The 24,839-nt window shown below is 48.8% G+C and overlaps 1 protein-coding gene across 2 annotated transcripts in view; it reads left to right on the forward strand.

Moving 5' to 3' along the window:
• Positions 1-24,839, forward strand: part of Vav1 (vav guanine nucleotide exchange factor 1) — a 48,038-nt gene that overhangs the window by 19,459 nt on the left and 3,740 nt on the right. Inside the window, 20 exon segments of one of the 2 annotated variants that reach the window (NM_012759.2) lie at positions 2,482-2,550; positions 2,726-2,829; positions 3,438-3,537; positions 5,009-5,104; positions 5,717-5,785; positions 5,930-6,016; positions 6,120-6,205; positions 6,898-7,030; positions 7,642-7,751; positions 8,485-8,586; positions 8,949-9,040; positions 9,123-9,145; positions 9,323-9,368; positions 10,615-10,751; positions 11,510-11,575; positions 13,964-13,995; positions 16,303-16,419; positions 19,495-19,582; positions 21,382-21,496; positions 24,109-24,260. In NM_012759.2, coding sequence (NP_036891.2) covers positions 2,482-2,550; positions 2,726-2,829; positions 3,438-3,537; positions 5,009-5,104; positions 5,717-5,785; positions 5,930-6,016; positions 6,120-6,205; positions 6,898-7,030; positions 7,642-7,751; positions 8,485-8,586; positions 8,949-9,040; positions 9,123-9,145; positions 9,323-9,368; positions 10,615-10,751; positions 11,510-11,575; positions 13,964-13,995; positions 16,303-16,419; positions 19,495-19,582; positions 21,382-21,496; positions 24,109-24,260 — 1,824 coding nt within the window. 2 annotated transcript variants of the gene reach the window in all.

The raw sequence follows: 24,839 nt of genomic DNA on the forward strand, positions 1-24,839 counted from the left end.
TAGAACTGGAGTTATGGAGTTTGAGAACCACCATATGGTGCTGGGAATTGAACTGGGTCCCTTGTCAGATCGATGGCACTGAGCCATCCCCTCATCCCTCTTTTTTTTTTTTTTTTAGACATTTTCATTATGTAGCCTGGCTGGTCTTAAAACTTTTGATGTCCTTGCCTACACACTCTAGCACTGAGATTTCAGGCATGTGCCACCATACCTGGGTCTCCCTTTCATTTCTAATCTCTGTATTTGCTTGTCTCTATTTATGTGTTTCTGCACATTTCTCTGTTTCTGTCTCTACGTCTCTTTTTTAAAAATTATTTTTCTTGGATATTTTATGTATTTACATTTCAAATGTTATCCCCTCCCCCGCATCACTCATACCCCTTCCCTTCCCCCTGCTTCTATGAGGATGCTCCCATCCCACCCACCCACTCCAACCTCAATGCCCTGGCATTACCCTACTTTGGGGAAATGAGCCTTCACAGGACCAAGGGCTTTTCCTCCTATTGATACTGGACAATACCATCCTCTGCTACATATGTGTCTGGAGTCATGGGTCCCTCCATATGTACTCATTGGTTGGTGGTTTAGTCCCTGGGAGCTCTGGTGGGATCTGGTAGGTTGATATTGTTGTTCTTCCTATGGGGTTGCAAACCCCTTCAGCTCCTTCAGTCTTTTCTCTATTTCCTCCATTGGGATCCCCATGCTCAGTCCAATGGTTGGCTGCAAGCATCCTCATTTGTATCAGTAGGACTCTGGCAGAGCCTCTCAGGAGACCCCCATATCTGGCTCCTGTCAGCAAGCACTTCTTGGCATCAGTAATAGTGTCTGGTGACTGCATATGGGCTGGATCCCCAGGTGGGGCAGTCTCTGAATGGCCAGTCCTTCAGTCTCTGTGCCAAACTTTGTCTCCATATTTCCTCCTATGAATATTTTTGTTCTCCCTTTTAAGGAATGGAGAATCCACACTTTGGTCATCCTTTTTGAGCTTCATGTGGTCTGTGGATTGTATCTTGGGTAATTTGAGCTTTTGGGTTAATATCCACTTATCAGTGAGTGCATACCATTGTTTGTGATTGGGTTACCTCACTCAGGATAATACTTTCTAGTTCCATCCATTTGCCTATGATTTTCATGAAGTCATTGTTTTTGATAGCTGAGTAGTACTCCATTGTGTAGATGTACCACATTTTCTGTTGAAGGGCATCTGGGTTCTTTCCAGCTTCTGACTATTATAAATAAGGATGCTACGAACATAGTGGAGCACATCTCCTTGTTATGTGTTGGAGCATCTTTTGGGTATATGCTCAGGAGAGGTATAGCTGGGTCCTCAGGTAGAACTATGTCCAATTCTCTGAGGAACCCCCAGACTGATTTCCAGAGTGGTTGTACCAGTTTGCAATCCCATCAACAATGGAGGAGTGTTCCTCTTTCTGCACATCCTCGCCAGCATCTGCTGTTGCCTGAGTTTTTGATCTTAGCCATTCTCACCGGGAAGAGATGGAGTCTCAGATTGTTTTGATTTGTATTTCTCTGATGACTAAGGATATTGAACATTTCTATAGTACTTCTCATCCATTTGATATTTCTCAGTTGAGAATTCTTTGTTTAACTCTGTACCCCATTTTTAATAGGGTTATTTGATTCTTTGGAGTCTAACTTCTTGAGTTCTTTGTATGTATTAGATATTAGCCCTCCATTGGATGTAGGATTGATAAAGACCTCCCAATCTGTTGATTTTGTCCTATTGACAGTGTCATTTGCCTTATAGAAGCTTTGCAATTTTATGAGGTCCTATTTGTTGATTCTTGATCTTAGAGCATAAGTCTTTGGTGTTCTGCTCAGGAAATTTTCCCCAATGCCCATGTGATCGAGGCTCAACCCCACTTTCTCTTCTATAAGTTTGAGTGTATCTGGTTTTATGTGGAGGTCTTTGATCCACTTGTACTTGAACTTTATAAAAGGAGATAAGAATGGGTTAATTTCTTTTTCTTTTTCTTTTTTCTTTTTGGGTTCTTTTTTTCAGAGCTGGGGACCGAACCCAGGGCCTTGCGCTTCCTAGGCCCTGAGCTAAATCCCCAACCCCAAGAATGGGTTAATTTCTATTCTTCTACATTCTGACCTCCAGTTGAACCAGCACCATTTGCTGAAAATGCTATCTTTTTCCCCATTGAATAGTTTTATCTCCTTTGTCAAAGATCAAGTGACCATAGGTGTGTGGGTTCATTTCTGGGTCTTCAATTCTATTCCACTGGTCTATGTCTCTATGTCTCTTTATCTCTGTGTCTCTGCCCCGATTTCTCTCTCTGTTTATGTCTCCATCACTTTGTCTGTCTGTCCTTCCATCACTGTGTCTTCTCCTTGTCATTTCTGAGTTGTCGCTCTCTCTGTGTGTGTCCCTCTTGGCTCTTCCTTGTTTCCATCTCCCTGGTTGACCTAAATGGAAGACCCTCTTCCACTTTACCTTCTTTCCGATCTCCTCAGCACTTCATGAAGCCCCTCCAGCGATTCCTCAAGCCTCAAGACATGGAGACCATCTTTGTCAACATTGAGGTGAGCTAGCAAGTCCCTAAACATCTTTGTCTTTTCCAAGGAGATCCTCTCTGACTGTCACTTGTCCTGGGGCTCATGTATGACTCTCCTGTCCTGCTGTTTTGTCTGTGCCTGTGTTTGTGCCCAGGCTCCAGCCCCAGCCGCATCTCTTTTTTTCCCTTTTCCCTCTGGATAGGAGCTGCTCTCTGTGCACACCCACTTCTTAAAGGAACTGAAGGATGCCCTGTCTGGCCCGGGAGCAACGATGCTGTATCAGGTCTTCATCAAGTATAAGGAGAGGTAAGACATGGCTGACAAGATCCTGGAGGTCATAGTCATGCCTGAGTGGGACACTGAGAGACATTAGAGACTACTGGGCAGGATTCTTCATTGAATGATAGTTGGAGGCTGAATGAATCCAGGACTTGGGGGATTCTAGGCAGGGCTTCCACCCCTGACCACAACCCGAGCCCTTCACTGGGGGATTCTAGGAGAGGACTCCCTCCTTGAGCCATACATACCCTCAGAGCTGGCTTTTCCAGATCTTGTTTAATTTTTACCTCTGTTGTGTGTCACTGGGAAGCTATTGTTTCCTCATCTATGAATGGACATGTTCAGGGTTACGGTGAGGATCGAATACTTAGCTGTATTAGGTACTTAGCACAGGGCTGACACACAGTTGGTGCTCGATAATTGTTGGTGAAGTCAGCAACCACTGGTCACAGACTGTATGCGGCACTCTGCCATTAACAATTATGTTAGCCCTCTAGGAGGCATTGTTGCCAGGCCTGTGTTGCAGAGGGAGACTGGCTGGGGTTATGCATTTGGGCTGAATGAGGCCAGAATGGGTGCTTAGATATCCCTGACTTCATACTCACCCTTGCGTGGTGTCCCACCCTGGCCCACAGGTTCCTTGTTTATGGCCGTTATTGCAGTCAGGTGGAGTCAGCCAGCAAGCACTTGGATCAAGTGGCCACAGCACGGGAGGATGTGCAGATGAAGCTGGAGGTGGGGCTGTGCCACCCTTGTGGGATCCTTGTGGGCTCTCTCTGCTTTATGGGTCCTGGGAGCACAGGGCAGATGGAGTTGGGTCCATTTTGTGGTTTATAACTTTTTGTGTGTGTGGGGGGGGTGTGCACAAATATGTATGTGTCTGTCCATGGTCCACACGTGTATGTGTGCCCACATACATGTGTGTGCACATGCTTGTGGATATCAGAGGACAACCTGGGGTCTTTCTACCTCCCTTGTTTTTTGAGACAGGGCCACTCACTGCTTTTGCACTTACCTAGTAGGCTAGACTGGCCAGGTAGCCCCAGGGACCTGTGTGTCTCTATTTCCCCAAGGCTGGAATCTCGTGTGAACCACCATGCCTGATTGTGTGTGTGTGTGTGTGTGTGTGTGTGTGCACATGTGTGCGTGGGTATGTTCATGTAGTAGCCAGAAATCTACACCATGTGTCTTCTTATCTACCACATTCTACCTTCATTTTATTTAATTTTTATTTTATTTTTGTGGGAGTTTTGCCTGAGTGTATATATCTGTGCACCACTTTTGAGCAGTGCCTGCGGATGCCAGGAAAAGGCATCAGATCTCTTGGAACTGAAGTTAAGGATGGTTGTGAACCACAGTGAGGGTGCTGGTAATTGAACCCAGGTCTTCTGCAAAAACAGCTGGCACTCCTTAACCACTGAGCCACCTCTTCATTCCCTCTTTCACATTTATGTATGTATGTATGTATGTATGTATGTATGTATGTATGTATGTATGTATTTTCTCTGTGTGCACATGCCGCAGTGTGTCTGTGAAGGTACCAGGGACTGGACTCAGTCGTTAGGTTTGGCGGTAAGCCTCTTTACCTGCTGAACCATGTCATTAGCCTTTTCACCTTGTTTGTTAGACATGGTCTCTCCCTGGGACTGGAGGCTTGCTCATTTGATTAGGCTGGTCAGCCAGTGACCATGTACTACCAGGGGTCAACCTGCCTCTGCCTCCTGAGTGCTGAGCTCACAATTGACTGCTGGCACCAAACATGCCCAGTGTTTCTTATTTGTTTTGTTTTTGCTGTGGGTTCTGGGGATGGAATTCAGCTCCTCATGCTGGTATGGCAAGCACATCACAGACTGCCATTGTACATAGTCAAGTCTGTTTGCCCCTCCTCCCCTGTGTCCTGCCCTCCTCCTCCTCCTCCTCCTCCTCCTCCTCCTCCTCCTCCTCCTTCACCTCCTCTACCTCCTCCTCCTCCTCCTCTTCCTCCTCCACCTCCACCTCTTCCTCCTCCTCCTCCACCTTCACCTCCTCCACCTCTTCCTCCTCCTCCTCCTCCTCCTCCTCCACCTCCACCTCTTCTTCTTCTTCTTCTTCCTCCTCCTCCTCCTCCTCCTCCTCCTCCTCCTCCTCTTCCTCCTCCTCCTCTTCCTCCTCCTCCTCGCCTGTGCCCATCTGGTTCCCATGATGCTCTTGTCTTTTACCCTGCCAGGAATGCTCTCAAAGAGCCAACAATGGCCGCTTCACCCTGCGGGATCTGCTGATGGTGCCTATGCAGCGGGTGCTGAAGTATCACCTCCTCCTCCAGGTGCTGGCACAGGGCTGGGCCCCAGGGCGTGGCTGGGCCCCTGGGTGTGGCTGGCTCCGCCCTCGTCTCAGTTTTGTTGCTTTGATAAAAACATCCAAGCAAAAGCAACTGGAAGGGAGGAAGCTTGTGCTTGGGAAGCCTAGCAGGGAAGAAGCAGCCAATCGCACCCACAAAGTCACCCACAGAGCACAGAGCCTACCGCACGCTTGCTCAATTGTGGTTGGTTAAGTTTCCACACTTACACAGGTCCAAACCTGGGGACTGATGCCACTCACGAGGGACATCCAGCCTTCCCACCTCTGTGAACACAATTAAGACAATTCCCCATAAACACACACACAGGCCACCCCCATCTAGGAGTCCCTCACTGGACTCTCTTTCCAGGTGGTTTTCGACTGTGTCGACAGGACAATGAAAACGAATCATTACAGCATCTGGGCTGGGCCTGGATTGTAGGCCCCAGAGGGTGGGGAAGGCTGGCTGTGAGGGGTTGGAACATCAGCTGTTGGGCTGTGTGCCAGCCTCTAGGAGGACCTGGTGGGTCAGCATCAGTTGGAAGTTCTAGGGAACGGGGATAGGCCCAGGTTAAGTCTGACTCCTTGGTCCACACAGGAGCTAGTGAAACACACACAGGATACTACAGAAAAGGAGAACCTGCGGTTGGCCCTGGACGCCATGAGGGTGAGGGAGCAGGTGCTGCTGGTTGGGTACCCATGCTGGCAGCGACCTCTCTGCTCAACTGGGGGCTGACCCTTCACCCTTGGCTGTGGAAGGGATTGGGCCAGGGGGTAGGCAAGAAAGCTTCTCACCATTTCCTACTCACAGGACCTGGCGCAGTGTGTGAATGAGGTCAAGAGGGACAATGAAACCTTACGGCAGATCACAAACTTTCAGCTGTCCATTGAGAACCTGGTAGGGGTGGAGCTGGGTGGGCCAAGAGTGTGTACCTATGGGCAGGGTGCTGGTCCCCTTCTAGGGGACTCTGAGCCTAGATTCCACTCTGCCTATTGTGCAGGACCAGTCTCTGGCCAACTATGGCCGGCCTAAGATTGACGGTGAGCTCAAGATTACCTCAGTGGAACGGCGCTCCAAGACAGACAGGTGGGTGGAGCCAACTTGGACCTGGGGAAGAGCAGAGGTTTTGTGAGCAGGGCCAGGGCTTGGGTGGCAGCTGGAGGAAAGGCCAATGAGTCTGGGGTGAGCCTTGGGCAGTAGGTTGGGCCTGATTTCCACATAGGCAGGTAGGTGGGCAGGATCACTATAGACTTGAGGTGAGTCTGTGTGGTGGTAGGGTCTGTTAGCTTTGAGAGACGGTGTGTAGACCAGGCTGGCCTTGAACTCAAAAGGATACCTCTTCCTGAGTGCTGGGATAAAGGGTGAGGGACACCATACCCAGCTGAGGCCAAGTTTTTAGGCAGGAAGGTAAACTTGGATCTGGGGTACAGTCTGGCCAGGGGGCGTGGCTACAGCCTAGATAGCTAGGTGAGTGGAGCCAAGGTACACCAGAAGGATTCTTGGTGGGGCTCGCTTCCTGAATGGACGTGTAGGCAAGGTCTTCCTAGGTTTTGGGAGCAGCCTGACTCAAGATGGAAGTTGGGCCTGATTGACAGAAGGAAAGATTGGGGGAATCACTCTAACTGTAGAGTAGAGCCTTGATGGATGTGTGGTTGAGCAAAGTTGGACAGGACCAGCTTGGAGCATGTGGGTGAATCTAGGATGCACAGGCAGAGGCCCGAGAGATGGCAGGGACACTGGGAAGGGTCAGTTCTGGGTCCTGACCTGGAAGCTTGCAGGTATGCCTTCCTGCTGGACAAAGCACTGCTCATCTGTAAGCGCCGCGGGGACTCTTATGACCTCAAGGCCTCAGTGAACCTGCACAGCTTCCAAGTTCGGGATGACTCTTCCGGGGAGCGGGACAACAAGAAGGTGGGACTCTGTCACCAGGACTCGGCGGTCCAGGAGCTGGGCAGCTTGGCCTTGGGGTTGCCTGCATGTGTGTGTGTGTGTGGGAGAGAGAGAGAGAGAGAGAGAGAGAGAGAGAGAGAGAGAGAGAGAGAGAGAGAGAGAGAGAGAGAGAGAGAATGTGAGAATTTAACTATTTGCCCTTCAATCTTTTCATTGAAAAAATCCGTGTGCGAGTGGAATTCAGAGTCAACCTCAGGTGTCATCCTTCAGGGACTGGCCATCTACTTTTTTTTTTTTTTGGAGACAGGGCCTCTCACTGAGCCTGGAGCTTGACTTTTTGCCTAGACTGGCTGACTAGGGAGGCCCAGAGAGTCTCCTGTGCTGCTTCCCCAGCTCTGGGATTATAAACACATGGCATCATTCCTGATATTTTTAATGTAGGCACTGGGGATTGAACTCAGGTCCTCATTGACTTTTGGACTTGCTGATGTGTGTTTGGATGGTCTAGACAGTCTTGTTTGAACACACCCATGTATATGCCCTGAGTATATGCCCTGACGGATGAGGGGCAGGTGGGACGTGATCCTGCCTTCTGCAGGAGATCCATTTGTGATATGTTTTTCCATATACAGTGGAGCCACATGTTCCTTCTGATTGAGGATCAAGGTGCCCAGGGGTATGAGCTGTTCTTCAAGACTCGGGAGCTAAAAAAGAAGTGGATGGAACAGTTTGAAATGGCCATGTGAGCCCCCTTTTTCTTGGTTCAATTCTCACATCACAAAAACACCACAAAAATAAACTAAAAACAAAAAAAAAACCCAAAAGATAAACATAAGAAACCCAAAGCAAACAAAAACAGCACCAAACAAACTAAAAACAAATAGACAAAAAACAAAAACAAAAGACCATACAAACAAAACCAAACCCCAAATCTCCCACACCAAAACCCAAACCAAACACTGTCTCCTCACCTTTCTCCTCTACTGTTTCCTTCATTCCCTGCTCTTCTTCCCTTCGTCCTCCATGCACATACTCCTTGCCCACTTCTGTTTCTCTTTTTACCTTCTCTTCTTGTACTCAATGCCCTCTTCCTGCTCCTCTGTCTCCTCCTCTCTGCCCTTCATTCTGTTGATGTGAAAATTGCATAACTAAACCCTAAACATCTCACAGCTAGAACTTCATGGCATTTAATGCGTTCGAAAGTTTAATCATCACCTCTTAGCTCAAATCCCTTTCATCAGCCTCAAAGGAGACCCTGCACCCACTAAACAACCACTTTCCATCCTTCTAGCCTTTGGCACCTGCCCACCTGTTTCCTCTCTCTGTTGATTTTCATGACAGCCTGGAGTTGGGTACAACTCAAACATCTATGGATGGATGTCCAGATATGCTGTGATACCTTTATTCTGTAGACTGCTATTCGATTCATGTACAGGATGAAGTGTTGGTTCTCTGATTTCAAATTCTCTCTCTAGCTCCAACATCTACCCAGAAAATGCTACAGCCAATGGACATGATTTTCAGATGTTCTCCTTTGAGGAGACCACTTCCTGCAAGGCCTGCCAGATGTTACTCAGGTGTGTATCTGGGAGATCCTGACCCCGAGCTTGCTTGGCCTTTCCTCTCTAGAAAGGTCACCTGCTTGAGAGGAGGGGAGCTCTACTGTGACTCATTACTCTTCTTCTACACCTCTTCCTTCTTCTCTTTCTCTGCTTCTTCTTCCTTCCCTCTTCCTGCCTCTTGCTCCTCTTCCTCCTTTAGATAGTGTCCCCCTCAGCAGCCCATGCTAGGCTTGGATGCAGTATCTGCTTCCTCCTAGTGCTGGAATTGCAGGTGTACATCACCAAATTTGGCCTTTGCTTTCTTTCAAAGGACAAATATTGGTAGTCAGGGTGCCAGTAACTCCTCACGTCTCTCCTTTTTCTCTCCTGCATTCCAGGGGCACATTCTACCAGGGATATCGCTGTTACAGGTGCCGTGCACCCGCACACAAGGAGTGTCTGGGAAGGGTGCCTCCATGTGGCCGTCAAGGTATTTCTAGGATAATGTGAGGGAAGTGGGCTAGCTTCTCTGTAAGGGAGTTTCCTGCTGAATGAACTTTTCCCTTCTGTAGATTTCTCAGGAACCATGAAGAAGGTAAGATCCGATTTCATTCTGTACCTGGGAAATTACGAGACTCATGAGAGGAACCAGAAGACCCCAGGAATGAGCATCATCACCCTTGTCTGGACGGGGACAGTGAAGGGCTAAGGAATTACCTGGCTGGGAATAGGTGCCTACTTCTATGCCTACTTTCTTCATTCCTCCCTCCAGGACAAGCTACATCGAAGGGCCCAGGACAAGAAAAGGAATGAATTGGGTGCGTATGCAGAGTGCTGTGAGGGAGGCAACTGCATGATATTCCAGGAATGGGAGGAGGCCCCACCCCAACCATGTCCCCAACTTCTCACTGGAGGATTCTAGGCAGGAGCTTTACTTCTGACTGTGCTCTTAGCCCCTCACTTTGGATTCTAGACGGGGCTACACCCTTGACCACACCCCCTACCCCCTCACTGGGGGATTCTAGGCAGGGATCCACTTCTGACCACACCCCCTACCCCCTCACTGGGGGATTCTAGGCAGGGATCCACTTCTGACCACACCCTCACTGGGGGATTCTAGGCAGGGATCCACTTCTGACCACACCCCCTACCCCCTCACTGGGGGATTCTAGGCAGGGATCCACTTCTGACCACACCCCCTACCCCCTCACTGGGGGATTCTAGGCAGGGATCCACTTCTGACCACACCCTCACTGGGGGATTCTAGGCAGGGATCCACTTCTGACCACACCCCCTACCCCCTCACTGGGGGATTCTAGGCAGGGATCCACTTCTGACCACACCCTCACTGGGGGATTCTAGGCAGGGGTCCACTTCTGACCACACCCTCACTGGGGGATTCTAGGCAGGGGTCCACTTCTGACCACACCCTCACTGGGGGATTCTAGGCAGGGATCCACTTCTGACCACACCCTCACTGGGGGATTCTAGGCAGGGGTCCACTTCTGACCACACCCTCACTGGGGGATTCTAGGCAGGGGTCCACTTCTGACCACACCCTCACTGGGGGATTCTAGGCAGGGGTCCACTTCTGACCACACCCTCACTGGGGGATTCTAGGCAGGGGTCCACTTCTGACCACACCCTCACTGGGGGATTCTAGGCAGGGGTCCACTTCTGACCACACCCTCACTGGGGGATTCTAGGCAGGGATCCACTTCTGACCACACCCTCACTGGGGGATTCTAGGCAGGGGTCCACTTCTGACCACACCCTCACTGGGGGATTCTAGGCAGGGATCCACTTCTGACCACACCCTCACTGGGGGATTCTAGGCAGGGGCTTTACCTCTAGGCAATTGTGTATTTTTGCTTTCCTCAATGTTTACACTGCAGTGGTGTTGCTGGGAACCAGGGTAGATGCACTTAACTTTAGTGGATACTGTCCAACTTGTGTTCTAGTTTCTGCACACTGTCATCACCACTTGGTGTCTTTTTCTGGCTGGGTCTGAAGACACACCTTTGCGTGTTCTACTGATCGAGTTGTTTCATCTCCCGCCTTCAGGCCTTCCTAAGATGGAGGTGTGTCAGGAATACTACGGGATCCCTCCTCCTCCCGGAGCCTTTGGGCCATTTCTGCGGCTCAACCCTGGGGACATTGTGGAACTCACTAAGGCAGAGGCTGAACACAACTGGTGGGAGGTATGGACACTGGCTGTAGGAGCCAGAAGCAGGGCTTTCGTGTGGAGTTGTGGATCAAACGACCTCATGAGGCTTCCTTAGGAGTGCAAGAGTACATAGGGTCATAATTATAGGCTCAAGTCAAGGTCATGGGTGCAGGGAATCTGAGGAGTGCGGTCGCAGTCTCCAGAGTTGGCCCCTGTAGGGAGGGTATGTGAGTGGAGATGTCTGGGGATGGTCACCTTTCTGGGAGCCTGGTACTCCTTGGTAGCTCATAGTACAATATCTTTTATTCTATGGGTTAGATTCTTTTCTTTTCTTTTTTTTTTTTTTTTTTCGGGGCTGGGGACCGAACCCAGGGCCTTGCACTTGCTAGGCAAGCGCTCTACCACTGAGCCAAATCCCCAACCCCTAGATTCTTTTTTTGTGGTTCTGGATATGAATCTCAGGGCTTCAAGGGTGCTAAGCTCATACTCTATCTGTTGAGTAATATCCTAGACTCTCACTAAGGGATTCTAGGCAGGAGCTCCCCCCATGAGCCATGCCCCCAGTCCCTCACTGAGATGGGCTCTACCTTTGAAACATGTCCCAGGTTCCTCATGTTGAATGAGAGATGCATTAATAATAGTATCCATTGAGAGGAGAAATGGATACACACCTGCAAGTGAGTGGATAGACTCTCTCTCTCTCTCTCTCTGTCACACACACACACACACACATACACACACACACACACACAAATGGTCTGATGATCATGCTTTTGTATCTTGCCTTTTTAGGGAAGAAATACAGCTACGAATGAAGTCGGCTGGTTTCCCTGTAACAGAGTTCGTCCCTACGTCCACGTGAGTGCCTCGATTCTGGATTATGTGAGGGGCAAGGGTCCAGATAGAGCCCTAGTAGCCTGGGCCATTCGGGAAGGTGAGAATAGGTCATGAGTCATCCACATGTCTTAGCCCCTCCCCATCCTGACAGGTCACATCTTGTCAAACCAAGGCCGTATCTGCTTCTCTGAGCCACCTTTAGTCAGCATGTGACTGCTGATACAGAAGCCTCTTGCTTTTTTTATGAAACAACTTGCATTTTCCTTGGGGTGTCCCCTGACGGAGCAGATGCTCAGAAGGTGGGCCAGTCCCTAACTTCTTTCCCAAGCACTGAGCTGAGTCCTCTGAGGGCATCATGGCCTCCTTCTTCCTGGCCACGCTCCTGATGGACAGATCTGTTGTTTCTTCTTCAGTGGCTCCCTGTTCATCATTATCTCTCTTTTAGTTTGATAAATACAACCCTTGGAGAATTTCCTACATACGTAGAATATATTTTGATCATATTCACCCACCATTCATCCCCCCTAATTCCTTTCAGATCCACTCGCATCCCTACCAAATTTGTGTTCTTTTTCTTTTTCTTTTTCTTTTTCTTTTTCTTTTTCTTTTTCTTTTTCTTTTTAAAAATAATACCGAGTCTAAGTTGTGCTGCCCATACACTCATGGCCATGAAGCCATTGACTGGAGTTAGGTTCATCCCCCTTTAAGCTCAGCCTTCTTTATTCACTTTTAGATAGTTTTCCTGTTACTTTCTGCTTGTTGATTTATTTTGTGTGTGAGCGTGCATTCCATGGCCTGTACGTGAAAGTCAGAGAACATCTTGTAGGAGTTAGGTCTCCCCTTGCACTAGATAGATCCTGGGGATTAGACTCGTGTGCCCACAGGTGGAGGTGAGAACCTTACTCGCCCATTATCTTGCTGGCCTTAAATTAACTTTACTTACTATCAAAACAACGGGCTTCATGATGACAGTTTTATATGTTTCTGTCATTGTCTGTTGCTCCCATTGTTAACTCCCCCAAATGCCCTCCCTTCCCCATCTTCCTGCTTTTCCCTATCTTCTTCCCAAACGGTTCCCCTTTATTTTCACGTTACATGCCCTCACTCTGAACTTCAGTATCTGTAGTGTCAAATTACATTGTGAGTTTCAAACTCCATCGTTCCTTCCAGATTGGGTAGTGTTGATTGGTTATCTCAAGGTCTAGGCTGTGGTTCAGGGGTGTGGCTAGTCCCTTCCTAGAATCCTCCAATGAGGGGCTGGGGTTGTGGTTAGGGGTGGAGCCCTGCCTAGGATCTGTCAGTGAGGGGCTGAGACATAACTAGGGGGTGGAGTATTTGCTTTTATGTACAGGGCCCCAAATCTCATCCCCGTCATTGCCAACAAACTCTGAACAATGACAAAAACCCATCATTTGGGATTGACAATGTAGCCGAGTGGTGAGGACCTTTCCTAGAAAGCCCTGCCTGCTTCTCTATCTCCATGGCCATTCATGTATCCACTGGCCTCCTGTGCACTGATCACCTCTGCAAGCAAGGATTTGTATAATTCGCACACTTAGGAAATCTTTTTAAATACTGTTTTAAGTAGTGAGTACTTATTGCACACAGCTGTGGACTTTATGTGTGTGACGTTCCTTGACTGTATTCATTGCTCCCGTGTCCGTCCTCCTTCATCCTCCCCAGTCTTGTTCCCATTCTTTCCTCCAGGCCTTCTTGCTCCTACTTCCGTGTCATCTGCCGTTATATCTGTTATGTCACGTAGCTGTTCATCCTTTGTCAAAGTAAATAAACACCATCCTTGGTGTTCTAGTTTCATTTCTGTTGCTGGGATAAAATACCCTGACAGAAAGCAACTTAGGGGAGAAAAGGGTCTATTTCAGTTTACAGTTATAGCCCATCATTGTAGGGAAATCAAAGCAAGAACTTCAGACCGATGCTCACATCACACTGACAGTCAAGAGCAGAGAGAAATGGCCGCCCGCATTGTCACCTGCTCACTTGCTTGTGTTCAGCTCAGTTTACCTTCTTAGAAAGTTCAGGATCTCTTGCCAGGGGAATGATCCCCACACAGTGGGCTGGGCTTCCTACATCAGTTAATGTAATTGAAAAAATCCCCCACAGACACGCCCACTGGGGGCTGAGACTCTCTTCGCAGGTGATTGTAGTTTGGGTCATGTTGAAACGCTAGCCCTCCTACTTGACTTGAGGTTATTATATGTAAGCTATATGTGATATGATGTAAACGCACAGGGGAATGGGGTTCTAGAATTGTTTCTCCCATGAATAGCACAGACCTGGAACATGGAGCCAGTTCAGCAAATGTTAATGGAGGGGATGTGTGTGGGTGTCCCTTTAGTCTTCAAGGCAAGGGCATCTTCTCTGAGTCCAGGTTTTTGTCTGTGTTCCCAGGGCCCTCCCCAGGACCTGTCTGTGCACCTCTGGTGAGTACAGTCGTGCTTCCATACTTTAAAATGGGTGTCTGTTGCAGGGGGGGGTGGGGGAGGGAGGACTCGGGCTGAATGTGGAGGCTTTCAGAACGATCAGTAGTTTATTATTTGGATCCCAAGCACTTCTGAGTTTATCCTGGGCTAAAAGCTGCTGGACAGGGGAAAGGAAGGTCCATGCTTCTGGGCAATTATGAAAGTCACACGACAGTCATGATGGTGGTGGTGGTGACCGTGGTAATGGTTGTGATGGTAATGGTGATGGATAATGGTGTGATGGCGATGATGCTTGTGGTGGTGATGATGATGGTGTTAATTGTGAAGAGAGTATGATTGTGATGAATGTGATGGTGGTGATGATAGTTGTGGTAAGAGTGATAGCAACACAAGTAGTGATGGGGATGAGGTGATGATAACAGTAGTGGTGACAGTGGTGATGGTGTTGCTGTTGATATAGAAAATATATTATATATATATACTTACAACATATAAAAATCTACATATGATTATACATTGTATATAACTATTATTCATGCTATGTAGCAGCATAACACATTCTACATGTACTTAAGCATATAAATATGGACACCAGCATGTATTGTGTAAGGAGACATACATGGCTGGTGGATAACTCAGAGGACAGAAGTGATTGCTAAGTCCCAGGACCTGAGTTCAAGGAACAAAACAAATCTTTATTTCTCGGTGGGAGGAGAGACCTGACTGTCAGTCTCCACTCTGCTATGAAATATTTTGTGCCTGGCCCTTTAAATGACCCTATGCTCCTCCGTGGCAGTTGGCTCTTCTGGGAACAGGGTAAAAAGCCAGCAGAGGCTGAGGCAGTGGAGGAACAGTGAGAAAGGAGACAGAGGTGAAGAGATGAGCAGCCTGGGAAGAGTAGAAATTCTGAGGAGTGGAAATAAAAGATAGATGAAAGTGAACCAGACTTGCAGACGGAGAAGACAGGTGGTGAAGCTGAGCCAGGAGAAGCTGAGCCACAGAAAATATTGTTAGAGACAGGTAAAAGAATAACCCATGAAGGACCCACTAACAAAGTAGCTATGTAAGTTTATGAAGACAAAAATGATAAAACAAAAGCAACGTTTTTACATTTTACTCTTTTCACCTTTAAAAAAAAAGCCACACTCTACATCTAAAGCAACAATAACAAAGAAACTTAAAAGAGACATAAATGTATCACACCACAATATATTATATTACAATCATATTGACATTTGTGTTCACCATGTTCTGGTGCATGGTGGCTACTGTCTATAGTTCTAGAACATTCTACCTATCCCACAGTCCTATTCCTCCAATCGGGATTCTCCTGACCTGTCTCAGCACCCATGAATCTGCTCCCCTCTACCCCTCTCTCTCCTTCTCCTTCTCCCCCACCCCCACCCCTCTGGTCTCTCCTGCTGTGGACATTTCTCACATGGAGTTACACATTGTGTGGCCTTTGGTGTCTTTTTTGTGATGGCCTTGATGTCCTTGAGGCCTCAATGTGTGAGCATGGTGTCCTTGAGGCCTCAGTGTGTGAGCATGGTGTCCTTGAGGACCCACTGTGTGAGCATGGTGTCCTTGAGGACCCACTGTGTGAGCATGGTGTTCTTGAGGCTTCACTGTGTAAGCATGTCATCCTTAAGGTCTCATTGTGTGAGCATGGTGTTCTTGAGGACTCACTGTGTGAGCATGGTGTTCTAGAGGCTTCACTGTGTAAGCATGTCATCCTTGAGGCCTCATTGTGTGAGCATGGTGTCTTTGAGGCTTCACTGTGGCTGTGCATAGGCCTCATTCCTTTTTCAGTTGGCTTTTAATTGTTCTGTTTTTTTAAACATTGCATTAAAATACTATTGATTTATTTCAGGCCTTCCCTTAAATGTTTTTACACTTTGTGTGTGTGCATGCATGTGTGTGCATGTACCTATGCATTCATGTACATGTGTATGTCATGTGTATATGTTCATGTGTACATGTATGTGTGTGTGTGTTTGTGTGTGTGTGGGGGGGTCAGAGAAAAACTTGCAGGAGGTGGTTCTCTTTTTATCTAGTGGTTCCCAGGGATTGAACTCAAATCCTCAGGCTTGGCAGCAAGCTCCTTTACCTGCTGAGCCCTCCTGCTAGACCTTCCCTTAACCTTTGTATCTGAGGCTGACACCTCATTCTACCGTGGTGCTCAGAGATTAGTTTCTAAAGTAAGCTCGGAAGATGCCAAATGGCCAAATTCCAGGGATTCCTCAAAAGCCTGAGCTTCAACCGAATCCTGTACCCCTTGGCATGACTAACTCAGATGTGTCCTGGCAGGTATGCGGGCCCCATGGAGCGAGCAGGCGCCGAGGGCATCCTCACCAACCGCTCTGATGGGACCTACCTGGTGCGGCAAAGGGTGAAAGATACAGCGGAATTCGCCATCAGCATTAAGTAACTCCTCCCTCCTTGACCACGCCCCCTTTGACCTGGTCTCCTCCCTCCCTCACCTTACTCCTCTGATCTGAGCTTGCAAAGGCTGTCTTGCCATTTACCACACAAAAGTATACACTTGTCCACAAGCATCTTTTATTGAACTACTGTTTTCTACTGACTTTCACTCTCCTCCCCTTCTCTTCCCTCTCTTCCCTTGTGTCCTTTGCATCTTGTCTTGCTTTTCTTGTTTGAGGACAACACTTTTAGCTTTAATGTATGCTTTGGAAGCAGTGGCATTTGTCTTCCTGTGTCTTACTTATTTCACTTAACATAACGTCCTCCAGTTCCTCCATATTGTAAATGACAGGATGCTGTCCTTTTTGTGGCTGAATTATGTTCCACTGTGTGTGTCTGTCACGGTTTCTTCACCTTAGCTGACTTCGCGTTCTGGCTGTGGGTGATAGTTCGCACAATGAACACAGGCTTGTTGGTGTCATGCTGATATGCTGACCAAATATCCTTGGGAAATAAAATCCAGCTGACCCAGGGCAGATCTCCTGGTCTCCACACTGTACTAACTTCCGTCCTTACTACTGAACTGTGACGTTTACTTGTATTATTATTTTTTGTTATTTGTGGACATGCATGTGGGCGTTTGCCAAGGTGTCCGTATGTGGAGGCTGCAGGTTGATGATAGGTGTTTCTCAAGAAATCAAAAATTTTACTTCTCTACTAATTATTTATGTATAGGAAGGCATGTGTGCACACGCACGCGGAGTCAATGACGATTTGTGGGAGTCAGTTCTCTCCACAATACAGGTACAGGGCTTGAACTCATGGTGTTAGGCTTGGTGGCAAGCACCGTCTCAGCAGTCCTACCTCGAGTTTTGAAGCATTGTTTTTCACTGAGAATAGGCTATGCTGGCAGCAAGTCCTAGGGAGCCCCTGATTCTGCCTCCCTGGGCTGGGGTTATGAGTGTCACCACAACCTTGCTCTTCTTACATGGGCACTGAATCAGACTCTAGTCCTCGTGCTTGTGCAACAAGCCTGCCCCAACTTAGCCATCTCCCCAGCCACTGCAGATATCTTACCTTGGTATTGGTTGAAGAGTAGAATTCTAGCCTAGTTTTCATCAAGAGTTTGCAACCTCACAGGGTCTTTTGCTCGCCCAATCCTCTCTAGAATTTTGGTTGTGCTTTTTCTTGGCAACAGCCATAGTGACTGGGGTCAGATGACACCTAAATGTAGTTTTGATTTGCATCTGCACAATAGCTTCAGAAAATACCCCATGACAGGAGCTGGGGAGACAGCTGTGTGAGAAGTGCCCTCCACACCACAATCAGGCCTTGGTGTGATTTCTCAGCAGCCACTTAAAGCCCAGTATGGCTGTGCTTGTGACCCCAACAACTGGAGAGGGAGAGGCAGGAGGAGCCTAGGGCCTCACTGGGCATAATCCCTGGACTCGAGGACACTGGAGGGTGGAAACACTGCCTGTGCTTGTGGAGGGGCCACATGGAGTGTGAGGGAAGTAGCCATAGTGCCTGCTGGGACCCACTTCACCCGTGCACGTGACTGGCTGGTGCAGCCACTTGCATGCCAAGCTTAGTGCAGCTAGCAGGGAGTCAGCTTGCACTGGCTGGCTGCTCTACCCTTGTTTCTGACTTTATTTTTAGCGTTGGGGTTTTTTGTGAGAGTTCGACGGTTTGAAAACGTTTATTTCCAGTGTGCCCATGTACCTCTTGCATAAGTCAGTTCTCACTTCCTAACATGAGGGGCATAGGGGTTGAACTCAAGTTGTCAAACTTTATGGCAAGCCCCTTTACTCGCTGAGCCATCTGGGTGGCCCCTCAGCAATTAAAAGACAAAAGCGTTTCCCCTGTTGGTAGAAATGGTCAACTTCTCCCTATGCTGTCTTTTTTAGTGTGTCATCTGACGTATTCACGAGGTTGGGTGTTTCTTTCCATTTTGTTGTTCTGCAATCCTCCACATTAACAGAACCCCCATTCTTTGAGTCATTTCTATTCCACCATCTTTCGTATTGTGTAGCAGTCATTTCCTCTCTATCTAAGGACACTGTCTTCTTTGCTGGGTCCTACTGGCTTCTCAACACACCCTTGAGGCAGGGGGTTTACTGTTGCACTGCAGTGATAAACAAAACCACTTAGTGGAGAAAGGGTTGGTTCAGCTTGCTGTTGGAGAGACCTGTCCACTTTAGTGAGGAAGGCACAGTGGCAGGAGCATGAGGCTGCTAGTCAATCGCACTCACACGCAGGGAGCAGGCTTTGTCGTCTTAGGGTTTCTATTGCTGTGGAAAAAACACCATGACCCAAAGCACCTTGGGGAGGGAAGAGTTTGTCTCAGCTTACACTTTGACATTATATGCTCCACCACTGAGCTCAAGGCAGGAACTGGGAGGCAGGAGCTGAAGCAGAGGCCATGGAGGATCACTGCTTACTGGCTTGCTTCCCATGGCTTGCTCAGTCTGCTTTCTTGTAGAACTGAGGACCACCAGCCCAGAGATGGAGCCACCCACAGTGGGCTGGGTCCTCTCATATTAATCGTCAAGCAAGACAATGCCCTGCAGGCCACTCCGATGGCAACACAGTTGGGTTTCCCTCTTCCCACATGACTGTAGTTCATACCAAGTTGATATAAACTGGACAGCGCGGAGATGAATGCTGGATGTTTCGCTTGCTTTCTCTCTCTTTTTTTATTCAGTCCAGAACTTCAGTTCACGGGATGTTGCCATCCTCACTCTGGGCGGGGCTTTACCTGTCAGTTAATTCAAGGTAGAAACTCCCACACGGACATGTCCAGAGGTATACGCTGTTTCTAGGCCCTGTCAGATGAGCCACCTCAGGGAGAACAGGAAACTCCTTTCATATAAGGCAACGAATGGAAGGTTTAGAGTAGTACAGACCCCAGGAAGGGATGGGTAGGGCATAGTTCCAAACTCTTGAGCTTCAGGGCTCCCTTTGCCTGAAGGAGTCCAGCTTGATTTTTCTATCTGTGGGGCTAACCTGGGTGGATGCGTGATGGCGATTCTCAGCCTTGGGGCTCAACCTACTGATTGTCTTTCTCCCTCGCTCCAGGTATAATGTGGAGGTCAAGCATATTAAAATCATGACGTCAGAGGGGTTGTACCGCATCACAGAGAAGAAGGCTTTCCGGGGCCTCCCGGTAAGGGCTGCTGTCGCTGCTGTCTGCTAACCCCACCTAAGCTACTCAGAGCCCCCACAGCAGTGTCTGCACCTGTGTCTTAGGGTCCTTACTTCATGTTTAGAGAAGCCCTTCCCAGGGAGTCACTAACCATGAACTAGTCTCCCTAAGGATCAGTCGGAAGCTGAAATCAAATACAAAGTCTTTTACAGAGGCCAGTTCTAAAACACAGCTGCTACCCATGATATAAATAAATATTAATAAATCCTGACGCAGGGTTCCTTCCCATCTTAAACCATTTATGTTCTCAGATGAAAGACATACACGCATACACACAGACAACACACACAGACATACACAGACACACACAAAGACACACACACACAGACACACACACACACACAAAGACACACACATATGCACATACACAGACACACACATATGCACATACACAGACTCACACAGACAGACACACAGACAGACACACACACAGACACACAGACAGACACACAGGCAGACACACAGACACACACACAGAGACAAATACACACAGACACAGACACAGACACAGACACAGACACAGACACAGACACACACAGACACAGACACACACACACACACACACACACACACACACACACACACACACATCCTTTATATTTTTAAATGTGTCTTAGGCATCACAGTAGCTGGGCAGCTGCCTACCTTCCATGCTGTTAGAATCTGCCTTCCCATCCATAACCCCAAGTCATCACTTACTATTTTACCATTTACTATGTTCTATCTTGGCTTCTCTTACCCCAATTGGGCAGCCCTGTGGGCCATGGTCCGTCCCTTGGCCCTTAGCCCATGGCAGCTCCCCCTGCTTCTTCCTTGTGGTCTCTAGGGAAACCTCAACCCTGCCTGTGTCTCTTCTTCCCAGCTATTGGCTGCTGGCATCTTTATTTACCAATCAGATTTAACTGGGGACAGAGACCCGGCTACAGCAGACTCCAAATCTTGGAGTAAGTGCTGGCATCTAGCATTACAATAAACAGTAAAAGACAAAACCTTAGCATTCATTCCCCAAACAAACAAACACACACACAAACAACAAATACAACATGAGAGAATTGTGAGCATCCTCATTACTTGGGGTTCCTAGGAGACCTGGGTGACATGTTCTGTGCACACTGGTCTGCACTTGGATGATTATTAATTTTAAAGGCATGGGCACTTGATGGGAGGCCTCGAATTTGGTGAGCCTATTTGGTAAGCTTGGCAGGGAGTAAAGTGAACTGGCTGTCTGGCGAGACCCGGCCTGCGCCTGCGGTGCCTGTCGGCTACTCTGTTCATGGCTGTGAGAAAACAGCTGACAAAGCAGCCTAAAGAGGGACAGGCTCTTCCACAGCACAGTCTGAGGGCTGTTGTGAGGAGGACGTGGTGGCAGGAGCATGAGGAGGCTGGTCATGTCGCATCCTAGTCAGGGAGCAGGGACAAACCGAGGCTGTTGCTCAGCTGGATTTTCCTTTTTCTTCAAATTGGGACCCTCATGGGAAGGAGCCATCCACGCTCAGGTGACTCTGCCCACCCCAGTGAGCTTAATGTAAACATGGCGGAAGGCTAGTCTCTTAGGAGTCTAGGTCGAGTCAACATTACCCACCCCAGCGTCCCTTCCGCAGACGTCCTTGCTGTTCCGGTAGAGGAAGGAGTTTCCCATCACAGGAGCAGCCAAACAGCTGTTTGGAGTGCAGACGCGGGCTTGGGCTCTGCTGCACCGTGGGCTGGTCATTTGGGGTAATGAATGTTCTGTGGTTTTGTTTTGTTTTTTTTCCCCCCAGGAACTGGTAGAGTTTTATCAGCAGAATTCCCTAAAAGATTGCTTCAAGTCGTTGGACACCACCTTGCAGTTTCCTTACAAGGAACCTGAGAGGAGAGCCATCAACAAGCCGCCGGGTAGGAGGCTGGAGGCTGCACAATGCCTCCTCTTGGTGGAGGGGGAGCCTGAGTTCCCGGGGCCTGCACCTTTCCTTTTAATGATTCTTTATCAAATGCTTATTTTTGTGGCATTGTGTGATGTTGGAGATGACTTTTTGTTTGTTAAAGATTTATTTATATGTGTGCTGTGTGTGTATATCTCTGTGTGTTTCACACTAAGTGCAGTATCTGCAGTGGCCAGAAAAGGGCACTATGTCCCTGGACCTGTGAGCTGTCCAGTGTGGGTGCTGGGAACTGAACCTAGGTCTTCTGGAAGAGCTGTAAGTTTTTGTTTTTGTTTTTGTTTTTGTTTTTGTTTTGCTTCCTTCCCTCGTTTTTATTCTTTTTGAGGCAGGGTTTCTCTGTGTAGTCTTGGCCGTTCTGGAACTGAAACTTGCTCTAGATCAGGCTGGCTTTGAACCCAGAAATCACCTGCATCTGCCTTCCCAGTGCTGTGCATCTTCCTTGCCTGAGTGCAGCCAGCACTTGGGCCTTGGTGGCAGCACTGGTTGGAACTTCACCATGGCCTCGGGTGGAGCACAGGCTACTCACGTCAGTTTGTTTCTCACCGCCCAGCTGTGTCTCCAGCTCTGCCTCTTCACAGTGCACAAACCCGTTTCCTTCTCCTCCTCTCCCACCCCCTCCTCCTCCTCTCCCATCCCCTTCTCCTCCTCTCCCATCCCCTTCTCCTCCTCTCCCATCCCCTCCTCCTCCTCTCCCATCCCCTTCTCCTCCTCTCCCATCCCCTCCTCCTCCTCTCCCATTCCCTTCTCCTCCTCTCCCACCTCCTTCTCCTCCTCTCCCATCCCCTTCTCCTCCTCTCCCATCCCCTTCTCCTCCTCTCCCATCCCCTTCTCCTTCTCTCCCATCCCCTTCTCCTCCTCTCCCATCCCCTTCTCCTCCTCTCCCACCCCTTCTCCTCCTCTCCCACCCCCTTCTCCTCCTCTCCCGTCCCCTCCTCCTCCTCTCCCATCCCCTTCTCCTCCTCTCCCACCCCCTTCTCCTCCTCTCCCATCTTTCCATCATTCTTGCTCATCACAGTGTGCCCCCCACAGAGCCATCGCTGACATCTTCTTTTGAAAGGTATGATGGTTAAATGTTTGTCCCAAAGACTCCAAAGGGAACACATCCCTGGCCAAAGTTAAACACAGCCCAGAAAAATGCATGTAGTTGCACAGTCTCGTGGTTGAACCACAAGCAACCGGAGAGATCAGCAGATAGGCTGGTGACGAGAGGCCAGTGCAGCCAGGCACGGCATCAGCTGTGGGCTCCACTGTGCAGCTTCTGCTCCTCCTCCTGGGCTAGGATGCAGCTCTGGGATCACAGCCACTCACACTGTCGTGGGCTTTCTCAAAGGAAAGGCACAGTCCCACTGGCACTTGGGTTTCTTACTGGCTCTATAGAGTAACCGTGTGAGTCACCATTTCCCAAGGAGCAAGAGCAACAGTGGATTTTGTGTCCCCAAGCCCACCTCTCTTCATAGTGCACAAACCACTCAGCTTCTTCTATCTCTGCACTTTGCTTCCTGCTGTGCCTGCCCCAGCGAGGCCTGCAGTGTTCTCTCTCTGTGCCTCCCAGACTGCATCTGGGCCAATTCAATGGAATCTGGATGGAACTCTAGAGACCGGAGGCTGCCATAGCCACCGCCCTTCTCCCTAACAATGCTTGTCTCGGTGCCACCGACACTGAGCCTTATTTTGAATTTTAAACTGTGTACATACATGTGTGTCTGTGTAAGGCTCTGTGCACTGAGTGCACTGTTTACAGAATACAGAGGAGAGTGTTAAATCTCCTGGAAATGGAGCTATAAGTGGTTGGCAGTCTCCATGTGGGTGCTGGAATTGAATCACCTTTCTAGCCACCTGTAATGACTTTTTAAGTCTCCCTGTGAATCTGGACTGAAATATGCTGTCTAGGGACTCACAGATATAAAGAAATTGAGTGCACACAAAACACTATTAAAATTATAGGAGAGCCGGTTTAGCAGGTGTGGTGGTTCATGTTTATAATCCCAGCACTGGATGACAAGTCGAACCACACTGGGCTACTTCATGAAACCCCACTTAAACCATTTACATTTCCTAAACGTGGGTACTCAGGCTGGGAGGACAGCGTTAGAAGTAGAGTTGTGTCCCGTTGGCCTAGAGGTCACTCTGTTGTGCATGCTCTAGCTTCATGTCTACTGATGAGATAAACTATCACTGTGTGGGGGGGTATCACACGGGCAATCAGCAGTCATGAGCAGAAAGAGGTGAATGCGTGCTCGCTCACTTGTACTCAGCTTACTTTGTCCACTCTGACTCAGTTTAAGTCTCCCCTCAGCCCCCGCCTAAGAATGATGCCACTCATGCGAGCTGCAGATTCCACATCAAGTCACTTCACTAAGACAATTCATATAGAAATACCCACAGGCCACCCCAGTCTACACATCCCTTACTGAGACTCTCTTCCCGGGTGGTTCTAGGATGGGTGGAGTTGACAGTTGACACTGACCATCACAAAAGCCCAACCAGATGACACCATGTCCACGCTGTCCACAGAGGATGGCTAGGTGTCCACCTCAGACGCTAAGGTCTCTTTCCATTCCACAGTTGGAAGCACCAAGTATTTTGGCACTGCCAAAGCCCGCTACGACTTCTGTGCCCGGGACCGATCGGAACTGTCCCTTAAGGAGGGTGACATCATCAAGATCCTCAACAAGAAGGGACAGCAAGGCTGGTGGCGTGGGGAGATCTATGGCCGGGTGAGGCTGGAGGGATGGCCGTCTGGATGCTGTGAGCGCCCTGGCTGTAGTGAGATGGCGTGTGGCTCCTGTGCAGGTCACATGGGCCGACTGTGGCATGGAGATGTTTCTGGGTGCAAAGGGAGCATCGTCCAATTGTTCCCTCTGTGAAACAATGTTTAGTGAGATTGTGCTGAACCCTACCGTGCAGTCACACTAGGCACTGGTCAGGATGGTGATGGGAAATAGGACTCCTGAGGGAGCTTCTTGCCATCTTTCCAGAGGTGAGGGTAAAATGACTGCCAGAGGGCTGGGTTGGTACTCAGCTAGTGAAGTGCTTGCATTACAATTTGAAGACTGAGTTCAAATCCCAGAACCTGTTGATCCATCAGTTTATATATCCCTCAGATACCATCCACCCACCGATCCATCCATCCTCCCATCCATCCATCCATCCATCCATCCACCCACCCACCCACCCACCCATCCATCCATCCACCCACCCATCCATCCATCCATCCATCCATCCATCCATCCATCCATCCATCCATCCACCCATCCACCCATTCATTGACTCATTCAGTCACCTGTGTATACATT

This window comes from Rattus norvegicus, chromosome 9 (assembly GCF_021556685.1).
Source record: "Rattus norvegicus strain SHRSP/BbbUtx chromosome 9, alternate assembly SHRSP_T2T, whole genome shotgun sequence".
Classification (NCBI taxonomy): Eukaryota; Metazoa; Chordata; class Mammalia; order Rodentia; family Muridae; genus Rattus; species Rattus norvegicus.